Source organism: Protomyctophum parallelum, assembly GCF_964188405.1.
Source record: "Protomyctophum parallelum genome assembly, chromosome: 10".
NCBI classification, from domain to species: Eukaryota; Metazoa; Chordata; class Actinopteri; order Myctophiformes; family Myctophidae; genus Protomyctophum; species Protomyctophum parallelum.
Window position 1 is genome coordinate 7,470,596 of NC_139704.1, and position 12,189 is coordinate 7,482,784.

Consider the following 12,189-nt stretch of genomic DNA (forward strand, 5'->3'; position numbering starts at 1 on the left):
AGCTTAGCTGAACACATGAGATTGAATCAGGACCTATTTTATTCATTCATCTCCCCCAACAGAATTGCACACCGTCATTGAAGCAAAGTCACCAGACGGAGCAGGACGGCCCAGGGGATTCAGAATACCCAGATTCTATTGCACTTTCTACTGCACAACACAAACTGCTGGTCAAATTGCACAGTGGTGTATCGATTATGTGCAAGGAATTCAGCACACAGACAAAAATAAATTATTTTACTGTGCACTCTTTTAAGTGTTAACAGCTTTATTCTTTTGACATTTACTTGTCTAAAACACTGACATCAGCTAACGCAACATTATTCATCATATTACAGCCATTAATGCAATATCAATTTGCATTTGTGTTTCCCATTAGCTGATTAAGTGGCGACTTTACTTCACCCATTTTCCGCCACATCTTCATATAATTGTTATTCACAAATGCTCATTATAATAATGACAACCGTTTTTGTCTACTTGCTCTGTGCCTCATAGGAGGGCTGTGTGGAGACTTCAGAAACCCACATTTTCTCCACATCCTCGTCTGCAGGAAACTCTGTGGAGGATTAGAACCTGTCCACATCAAAGAGCACTCAGCTGTGGAACATTTAAGTGGCATCTGCAGACGGTCACTTATGATTTGAATGTCAATTGACACAAAGCTCACATCTGTGAAGCCGCAGTGTTGCTCCCGGAGTCACATTTGGAAACTTTCTATTCCACAAGAATGCAGCAAAAATGTTCTCTTTGCGCACACACACACACACACACACACGCAATGTGGATATTACCACAGCGTGTACAGTAGTTTTACATGTCATAGTTGGTGTTTCTCAGGGAGAAAGTATTTCCATGGTGATGATAATGTCAGTTGCCTAGCAATCTCTCCATGCCATCCTATTTTATTATTTAACATAAAGCCGTGACTTCCACCAGTTTGAGTCAGTCATGGTGTAGAGTTCTTGTCCACTTGGCCACTTCATCCATCCTTTGGGTTAACCAGACAATCCTTGTTGTGATAGGAAGCCATTTGACCAAGCAGTTAAGAATGAGTAATGATCACTTGAGGCCAACATTCAGTCATAGCACACTCACATGCATATGCAACGCTCCCTTGATGGAATTAGTTTAAATAAGGCACGCACGCGACACGGCACAGCCATACACAAACGCACATGCACCTTACAGCCAGTGTTATTTTTGGCAGCAAATTTCTATGTTAGTTGTAGTCATAGTCTCTTGAATAGTTTTCATTTAGTTTCATTCACATTTTAGTCACCTGGAATGTCTTAGTCTTAGCCTAGTTTTAGTCGACTAAATATCATAAGATATTATCATAAGATGACTTAAAGTGGATCTCTTGTTCACTAGTCCCCTTCCTAACATTTTAGTCTTGTTTTTACATGTTGACGAAATTGTCAATATATTCAGCCTTATCATAGTTTTCATTTAGACAAACATTTTTCGTCTTAGTTTTAGTCGACAAAAACAACACTGCTGTCTGTTTTGTTTCTACCTCCAGCGAGGTCATCCTCTCCCACATCGACGTGGGCATCGCCGGCATCTGGGAGTGCCAGGTGACCAGTTCCCGTGGCAACAGGTCTCGTCAGATGGAGATTGTTGTTCTGGAGACCTCGGCGCTGTACTGCCCGGCCGACAGAGTCAGCAACAACAAGGGAGACTTCAGGTGAGCGCCCTCGATGCGGTTACGTCGAGATGACCTCATGGTTAAATGGCCTCTAGCGTGCTAAATGTGCACGAATGTTGCCCTCTCAGCTCCTAGCCTTTCAGTTTACTGTGAAAGAGCTTCATGGCTCAACAGTATGCATGAGTAGATATTGGAGACATTCACCTTCTAATCTGGTATGAAAGTTACACTGCTGACTTTTAGTATTTGATTTGAGCTCCGCTGCAAGCATTTAAATGCTTATGATTGCATGCAGATATTTTATGACCGCTCATCCGAGTGCAGATCGTGCACAGCTGTAGCCAACATACAGTATATGCCATGTGATTCTCGCAAGGACTCTGGTCAAAAACAATGGACCCCAACTATAACCTCACAAAAAAACCCTAACCTTAAACTCACCAACATCCTGAGGGCAGTCGTCTCCTCTCTGCACAGATGGTCGTTGTAAACCGCGGGAGTTCCATTTGAATACGAAAAACTAAAAGAAAGATGAAGTGAGTGGAAGAGCCACGTGTCCTTGTGGTCTGGACGGGCGTTTGCCAACGATCAGCCATGTGTGTTAGCCCATTCTGACCTGAGATCAGATTCATACGAGGTTTCCACTGGACACACGCTGGTCTGACGAACCCATTCTGACCTGAGATCAGATTCTAAAAATGTCAGTCGATCTTCGATTCTTTTCAAAAATAGCAGACCTACAAGCTCGTATCGCGCCACTCGGTGGCGCGATATGAGCTTGTAGATCTGCTATTTTTCAATAGCTAAAGCATAACATGATGCCAACACCAAAATGGGTGCCCGGTCAGAATGTGTTAGGCATATCAATGAACGCCAGGTAAATTAACTCTCCGTGGCCTTAACTCTCCGAAGGCCTGTAAAAAAGTCCTTCAGCGAGACAACAGAACATCACAATATGTCACTCATTACAGTGTCACTGCCTGGAGGCGACAGCCGCACGCACACGCATGCACACGCATGCACACGCACACACACACACAGGCCCTGTCCTCCATCAATCTTCTCACTCCTTGTGCCCATGCAGCGCCTTCAGTCCACCTCTGCCCCAGGCCCAGGCCCAAGCAGCCCCCCCCCCCCCACACACACACACACACACACACCCATGCTGTACTTTACAGCCCATCCAGCAGTGGCAGCGAGCACGGGGCCTTTGTTTCTGCCGAGCACAGACGTAATGGGCTGGAAAATGAGACCCCTTTTTCCCCCCTTTTCTTTTCTTTTTTCCAGGTTGTGGGGGGAATTAGTTCCATTTATTACTAAGTAGCCACTACTGCTGCAACAAGAGAGAGAGAGAGAGAAAGAGAGAGAGGGAGAGAGAGAGATGGGGGGTTTGATGGAAATGCAGGTTCCTATCATCAGGACAGATTACCTGCCGCCTCCGTTTGGAGGTCTTTTATTTTCATTTAGGGAGAGTGAGAGCCTTTGCATTAACTTATCTTAGACTGCTGCCCTGCATGGGGAATTAGAGAGAGAGAGAGAGAGAGAGAGAGAGACACAGACCTATGCCTCGGACAGGCCAGTCAATAGACAGCACATACTGCAGAAATCAATGCTCTGTTCTTCACCGTCTGATATTTGACGCTCACTAGGTGTGACGTTTGCTCGAGCCTTTTTCCACCCATTTAGGCCCGACGTCGAAATGAAATGAAATCTTCTAAATTCTGACAGTTTTCTGACATGTTTCTGTATAAGTGGTGCTCAATAAATAAAAAAATAGCAGACCTACAAGCTCGTAGCGCGCCACCGAGTGGCGCGCTACAAGCTTGTAGGTCTGCTATTTTTCAATAGCTAAATTATAGCATAATGTTTAAAACACAAAAAGGCGTTCCCGCCCCCAAAATGGGTTAATGATTCTAACCGACCCCCTCGCTCACTCCCTGACATTTGCATTTCACTCCCAGGCATTTAGTTGATGTCACAGATGCACGCAGCCACCAGCAATAATCTTCCAAAAATGAACAACATGTTATTATTTTACTATTCAACTAATGGGCATGGCCTGGTACCCACGAACCCCATGAAGTCACTCAGGGTGACAGTCAGTGTCTCCTGTCTAATGCCAGTGAAGCAGCTGAAGGGGGAGCCCTTGTGACTCAGGTCAATACATGTACAATTTACAATGTAGGCATTTAGCAGACGCTCTTTAATCCAGAGCGATTTACATTAAGCAAGAACAAAAAAGCATGGCAATACATCATATACTGTACATAAAAAGTAGTACACACACGCACACACACACACACACACACACACACACACACACACACACACACACACACACACACACACACACACGCCCCTTCAGTGAGGAATGCCTTGTCAAAAAAGAAAACATCAAGTGCAAGTGCAAAGTAATTGTTAAAAATTGGTACCAGCACGCACCACAGTCCACAAATAAAGCACATTGACAGATGCCTGACTTTGCCCTGTCATTTATCACTGGCACACACATGGAAGGAGAGACTGATGACGGTCCTTCATACTGTACAGTAATAGAGTGGTTCCATCCCCCCCCCCCCACACACACACACACAAGCTTGTAGTTCGGTTTATTTTTGAGTGGAGAGGAACAGCAATGTCTGTGTTCACCTATGTGTTCAACCAATGTGTCCGTGTGACGTTAATGAGCACCAGTATATGACTATTAGTACCAGTAGGGGCGCTGTAGTGCCAAACAGAGAGAGAGAGAGAGTGCTGCACTGTTGCCTGCTAATGAGAGAGCGAGAGAGAGGGGGGGGGGGGAGCGGGCGCTGGGCGGAGGACTACACCCAGTGCCTGTACGCCAGCGATTTTGAAAACGTGTGCAAATCTATGAATATATATTCTTTCACAGCAAATGCTTTTAACTCAAATATTTGCTTCTGGGGGGTCCCCTAGCTGGAACAACATATTTTCAGATGGGGGTCAGTGGCCAAATACATGACATTCTTGGGGTCCACTTATATTTAAAAAGTGACTTTATGTGTGTAATATGTGGTTTTTGATATTTTTGATTTTAGCAGTGTCCATGATGTCACAGACACTGGGCCCACTTCCTTCCTGGACTACAATTCCCATAATGCTTTGGTGCACTGCTCCTCCTTGTGGATAGGGGGAGGGCTGTCTTACTGAGACAACATGTAGTCCAGGAAGGAAGTGAGACCAGTGTCTGTGACACAATGTACACTGCTGAAATCTAAACAAACATATTACACACATAAAGACCCCAGGGAAGTGTTCTAAATCTTCTAAACATCATTAACATATATTTTTTGCAAAAAAGGGTGTTTTTGAAATTTGGTCTTAATGGATTATAGTTGGGAAACACTGCACTAATACTGTATAAAATATGTGAGGTGCCCTCATCTGATACTGTGCGCGTTACCAGACTATTGCCTCTAGCCATTTTCAAATGTTTCCATCATACAGTCTGGAGCATCAGAAGAGCTGTCATGAGTACAATATTCAAGCAGAAGTGGAGCCTCCTCCCCACTTCCGTTTCGTCTTTACAGTCGCACAAATGTATCCTAATATAAATAGAAATCATCTAAGGATATATAGCTCGCTGCTTAGCAGAAAAGGAAATACAAAAATAAAATGTAAAGATTTTAAATAGATTTGACATAGTTTTATATAGATCCTGTGGGACTCATTTTAAATGTGGACGTCCTCTTCTCTTTCGGGGGAACAGGTGGCCGAAGACCCTGGCCGGCATCCTGGCCTTCCTGCCCTGCGCGCCCGCCACCTTTGGCTCCGCCCCGTACCCGTCAGGCAACGCCCCGCCCCCTCCTCACTCTGCCGCCGCCACTCAGAGGGAAAAGAAGGCGTGGCGCCGCTGTGACCGGAGCGGGCGCTGGGCGGAGGAGGACTACACCCAGTGCCCGTACGCCAGCGAGCTGACCCGCGTGCTGCACGAGCTCACTCAGGTAAGGCTGCCGGGTCACGGTGGCACAGTTGGTAGTGCTGTCGCCTCACAGCTAGAAGGTCCTGGGTTCGATTCCAGCTGGGGACGCTGTGGGCGCGTGTTCCCTCCTCCGCGTCATCAGTGTCCATACCCGAGGCGGGGTTGGCGAAATTGCCTTTGTGTGTGTAGTTTGCATGTTCTCCCCGTGTCTCCTAGGGTAGGTACCCTCACATGTTCTCCCCGTGTCCCCTAGGGTAGGTACCCTCACATGTTCTCCCCGTGTCCCCTAGGGTAGGTACCCTCACATGTTCTCCCCGTGTCCCCAAGGGTAGGTACCCTCACATGTTCTCCCCGTGTCCCCTAGGGTAGGTACCCTCATATGTTCTCCCCGTGTCCCCTAGGGTAGATACCCTCACAAAAACATGCAGTAATCCTGGTCTCTAAACTTACTCCCCCTGGCCAGCCGGGGCGCCTGATGGAGGGGAAAGGAACTGGTCGGAATAACGTGTTCCTTCCACGAGCTATATGTCCAATCGGGGAAACTCCCCCCTGTCAGGTGAAAAGAAGCAGCTTGGACTGCATGCATAGAAGGAAGCATGAGGTCAGTCCGCTGCTCTCCCCAGGTTGGCAGAGGAAGTGTAGCGCCCAGGATTACATTATAATTGACACTGGGTGAAAAAATGAGTGGTTTCTCCCATTCTTATCTTGTGAGTTCTTCTCTGTTGACTCCCTAGAAAGCCTAGAGCTCTGTAAGATAAGTACATCGCACTCCTACTCAAGTCTGCAGCAAAACACATGCTGAAAAACAAAATGAGACTTCATCTATAAATATTAAATACACATTTTGTTTGTTTACGGTCAGCCTTTTTTAATGTTAGTTGTTTCAGCTCTTACATAACTGTGCCACCTCCATAGTCAACAGAGCGTAAAATGACAACAACAACGTATGGCTAGCAGGCCTGGCCCCAGACGGCCTAATCACGGTTCATTCAGTTGCACTTTCTAGCATAATTCGTTGCTGTCGGGAGGAAACCTCATAACTCCATGTTTGAGGTTTTAGATTTGTTTTGGCATGAATCAGTGCTATTGAACACCCTTTACGTCTGTGTGTTTGGAAAGTAGTAAAAAGTGCTTTGGACAAATCCTCTTAACTCCATTGGACCCTCAAAATGTCTGCTAAAGCAACTAACTCCACCACCTCTCCCCCTCTCATGGAAGTAATTGACAATATATAAAGTTACAACACCAACTTTGATGAGGCTGTATTGCTTTGTTTATAAAAATTAAGGTTTTCTTAATTTCCTGAAAATGTATATTATTCATTTCCTGAAAAATGAACATTTTGGAGTTATGAGGTTTCCTCCCCAGTGACCGTATGAAACCTTCCCTTATGCTATTCCAGATGACCATCAATACTTCCAACGCTCAGCCTTTGGGCCGGCAGTTAGTGGCTTTCACCAGCAGGGCGGCGCACTTCACCGATGTCATGGACGTCATCTTTGTCACACATCTCGTGGAGAGGCTGACAAGGCTGCTGGAGCAACGCAGAGATGTAAGGACTAAGGAGGCACACGCGCCACAGCACGCGCACACACACACACACACACACACACACACACACACACACACACACAACCAGACTGCCACAATTCTTTCTGTTTTGTATGTGTCTATGCTCTAATAGACACCCAGGTGTGGTTAGAATATTGAAATAATATGTCTTCCCTGTGTATTTTTGGTTTCTCAAAAAGGCCCAATCGACGCCCAGGTCCAAAAGGCCCAATCGAAATGACAGTGATATAGTCAAATAGATCAAAATATCACAATAGCTTGTAGATAGTATACAGGGCGGCAATGGCTAATGTATGTTTTGTAATAATAATAAAATATTGTGGGGGTCCCCAGATTATAAAAAAGGAAGAATGGCTGGAAACAGGAAATTAAGAGTTCACATTGTACACGTAGCACATGCATAAACTTTCCTTAATGATTATATCTGGTTTCAGTAGACTATTTATTTTATGATGCATTTTCTCTATTATTAAGATTATTGTAGCGGTCAATTTGTATTGGGGGCGGGGCGGGGAGGGGGGCAGTGGTTTGCGAGACATGGCCAAAGAATGTCCTGGGGGTCCCCAGCCAAAAGACTTTGAGAACCCCTGCTTTACACCACTGTTTACAACGTGCCTGACCATGCACTGCTTCATTGCTCATTCCGAGAACGACACCGTGAAGAAAGCCAAAGTGTGTTTCCTTTTGGACGTACGGGCTGTTTACAGTGCAGTGAATGTCATCACAGTAGACTGTATATGCATGAGCCTCTCCCTGCTCTGCTTGTTGGCTAGCCTACTTGACTCCAGCTCCAAAACAAATCCCAGACCCTGCTGGGCTGCTAATTTCCCCCATTTCAGCTGCAATCTGCAATCTTCTGTTAACATGCAATTTAGGGCCACTACTAAACTGCACATTATTGCTAGCTGCTATTCCTGTGTACCCGGAGATTATTTATGCATTTCCTACACTCAAGACGTTTCTGAATGACCATGATTTAAGGAGGACAAGGGTATAAGAATAAACATGAGGTGCAGACGGAGAACAGTTGACGTTGACGGGCTCAACTTTAAATGGATGTATGGCACCCTCAGGTTCTCCACAACTCAACTTTAAATGGATGCAACATGGCACCCTCAGGTTGTCCACAGCTCAACTTTAAATGGATGCAACATGGCACCCTCAGGTTCTCCACAGCTCAACTTTAAATGGATGCAACATGGCACCCTCAGGTTCTCCACAGCTCAACTTTAAATGGATGCAACATGGCATCCTCAGGTTCTCCACAGCTCAACTTTAAATGGATGCAACATGGCACCCTCAGGTTGTCCACAGCTCAACTTTAAATGGATGCAACATGGCACCCTCAGGTTCTCCACAGCTCAACTTTAAATGGATGCAACATGGCACCCTCAGGTTCTCCACAGCTCAACTTTAAATGGATCTATGGCACCCTCAGGTTCTCCACAGCTCAACTTTAAATGGATCTATGGCACCCTCAGGTTCTCCACAACTCAACTTTAAATGGATGAATGGCACCTCAGGTTCTCCACAACTCAACTTTAAATGGATGCAACATGGCACCCTCAGGTTCTCCACAACTCAACTTTAAATGGATGCAACATGGCACCCTCAGGTTCTCCACAGCTCAACTTTAAATGGATCTATGGCACCCTCAGGTTCTCCACAGCTCAACTTTAAATGGATGCAACATGGCATCCTCAGGTTCTCCACAGCTCAACTTTAAATGGATGCAACATGGCATCCTCAGGTTCTCCACAACTCAACTTTAAATGGATGCAACATGGCATCCTCAGGTTCTCCACAACTCAACTTTAAATGGATGCAACATGGCACCCTCAGGTTCTCCACAGCTCAACTTTAAATGGATCTATGGCACCCTCAGGTTCTCCACAGCTCAACTTTAAATGGATGCAACATGGCATCCTCAGGTTCTCCACAGCTCAACTTTAAATGGATGCAACATGGCATCCTCAGGTTCTCCACAACTCAACTTTAAATGGATGCAACATGGCATCCTCAGGTTCTCCACAACTCAACTTTAAATGGATGCAACATGGCATCCTCAGGTTGTCCACAACTCAACTTTAAATGGATGCAACATGGCATCCTCAGGTTCTCAACAGCTCAACTTTAAAGAGGGAGTGCCACAATGTTTGTATTTTTCCAGTTTTTCATGCGTCTATGAGGTGACAGTAATTTTTTTATACCTCCTTATATAACAATAAGACGTTTTAGGGTGGAAAAGAATCACGGCACTCCATCTATAAATGCATGTATGACACCCTCAGGTTATCCACAGCTCAGTTTGACTATAAAAACGCCAGCTTCAGCGGATGGCGTGGGGAGATAGGCTGGCTGAGGCTAACTGCAGAGCCATGGCAACAGTGTTATACACGCTGCAATTTTTGGGCTTTAGGAGCAGAGGTTCGCTCACAGGCGTTTTCAAGCTCAAGACCTGAAATATATTTGTGGTGTCTCCTTGGGACCCAAAAATGGGAAAAAATTGCCCCCCTACACACACACACACACACACACACGCATGCACGCACACATAACTACACATGCTGAGTCATGGATACATACACATATACAGTACTATAATGTACATGCATTATACATTCTAGCACATCATTATGACAGATATAGAGGCTCAGGCTCACCCACCATACAGTATATGCACATAATACGTATAGCATACTGACAGAATGCAAATGCAAACGTACACCGTTCAAATATGCTCATGGAACCTGATTGCACACACACACACACACACACACACACGCGCACACGCCCCCCCCCCCCCCCCCCCTCCCACACACACACAAACACACACACACACACACACACACTCTCTCTAAATGAAATGTATAGATTTTTAATTCTGTTGAACATTTTTGTTGAACTTTTTTTTACTGGCTTAGAGCCTTCGATCGATTCCAGACAGCTTAACATTTTCCTCTCATCCTCCTCCCTCTTGCTTACAGTATGGCGACGATGGACCTGAATGACAATTACAATTACACTCATGAAGATGTGTTGTTTTTTGGTGGGTGTGGGTTACATGTTTTACCTCAGGTGAACCATTATCCTCTGTCTCCCAGTGGCCAGAGACAGTCTTTAGCTCTCATTCAATTGTTCAAAAACCCATTATAGTAGGGCTGCATGGGCAATTAACCCAAAATATATCAAAACTGATAAACCGACGTAATGTTGTAAATGAGAAGCATTTAATATATATATATATTTTATGTGTATATAATCAACAAATCGACAGACAATTCGAATAGATTTATTATGACTGACTAAATCGATTAACCCTAAACGCTTGTTGTAACAATGGTGTCGTGCATGCACAAATAGCAAAAATGGCCAATCAACAACGCCACAGTCCGTCGCAATGCGATTTTTTTCTGTGTCTGAAAAAAGTGATTTTCATGCCTGATGAAGGTCTGACCAAAAAGACCAAAACGTTGCTCAATAAAATGCTGTAAGTGAAGACAATTTGTTTTACCCTATACCTGTTCTGACTATCCCCCAGAAAGAATCGTCAAAAAGAAGGTGGATGGGGTTATGGATGGGGGGGAATATAAAAATTAATAAAAAGTGTCCCTCTCTTACTCAATCAATCGGATCAACAGTGAAAAGTAGGTGTGAATGACATGTCATGTCATCCCCAGGAAGTGATTATAGCCCCATCTGAGCTGCTAATCTAAATTAAATCTAACGCCCTGATGAATGAAACCTTGCATCTTGTAATTCTGACTGCAGTCTGCAGATTATGAATGAATGTGTCTGTTACGGGAATGATGTACCGTGTGTGTGTGTGTGTGTGTGTGTGTGTGTGTGTGTGTGTGTGTGTGTGTGTGTGTGCGCGCGAGCGACTGAGTGAGCATGCGAAAAGTAGTGTGTGTGCGAGCACATGCCTGAAGCACACAGTTGCTGCTGTTCATGTGCACCCTTCTGTTTGTGTGTGCGTGCGTGCGTGCCCATAGTTGGGAAACTACATCTCGGACATAGCCAGTAAAATGATGCTGGTGGTGTGTGTGTGTGTGTGTGCGTGTGCGTGTGCCTGTGTCTGTGTGTGTGTGTGTGTGTGTGTGTGTGTGTGTGTGTGTGTGTGTGTGTCAAAAGAACACACACAGAATTTGGCCGGGAGGTCAAAAGAAGAGGTATAAGGACAATATTAAAACAAAGTAACAAAGTGCCACATTGACCTCAAAGCTTGGGAAGACAAGGCAACAGACAGGACGACCTGGAGAAACCTTGTCCGTGAGGGTGCTGCAAAATACGATGACGACCTCGAAAAAGCGCAGACTCAGGAAGGAGAGAGCATCCAATAAAATAAACCATCCAATAAACCGGTCCAACCCAAACCCATCACTACATTCCCCTGTCCACACTGCACCAGAGTAATCGGGTCCAGAATCGGCCTCCATCGCCACCTGACGACCCACAAGGACCAATAAGGAGGACAGTCATACTCGGATACGAGTGACCGCCGATGATGATGATGGTGTGTGTGTGTGTCTGTGTGTGTGTGTGTGTGTGTGCGCGCGCGTCCACAGCTGGGGGACTACATCTCGGACATAGCCAGTAAAATGATGCTGGTGGTGTGTGTGTGTGTGTGTGTGTGTGTGTGTGTGTGTGTGTGTGTGTGTGTGTGTGCGCGCGCGTCCACAGCTGGGGGACTACATCTCGGACATAGCCAGTAAAATGATGCTGGTGGTGTGTGTGTGTGTGTGTGTGTGTGTGTGTGTGTGTGTGTGTGTGTGCGTCCACAGCTGGGGGACTACATCTCGGACATAGCCAGTAACATGATGCTGGTGGAGGAACACATCCTGTGGATGGCACAGAACGAGGCCCGGGCGTGCACGCGCATCGTGCAGTGTGTGGAGCGCATCGCTGACCTGGCGCTGACCACAGAGCACCATGCCATCTCCAAGGTGCACACACACACACACACACACACAGGTTGATTGAGCGGGGCAATCGCCTCGCCGCACCTTTCATCTCGCTCCTT

General features: G+C 45.7%; 1 protein-coding gene across 1 annotated transcript in view; it reads left to right on the forward strand.

The window, feature by feature from the left end:
* The window catches only part of adgra1b (adhesion G protein-coupled receptor A1b), a 234,688-nt gene that overhangs the window by 74,825 nt on the left and 147,674 nt on the right, over positions 1 to 12,189 (forward strand). The window contains exons 8-11 of the mRNA XM_083774158.1: positions 1,526 to 1,690; positions 5,382 to 5,616; positions 6,997 to 7,146; positions 11,951 to 12,112. Of these exons, the coding sequence (XP_083630284.1) occupies positions 1,526 to 1,690; positions 5,382 to 5,616; positions 6,997 to 7,146; positions 11,951 to 12,112 (712 nt within the window). The remainder of the gene's footprint in view (positions 1 to 1,525; positions 1,691 to 5,381; positions 5,617 to 6,996; positions 7,147 to 11,950; positions 12,113 to 12,189) is intronic.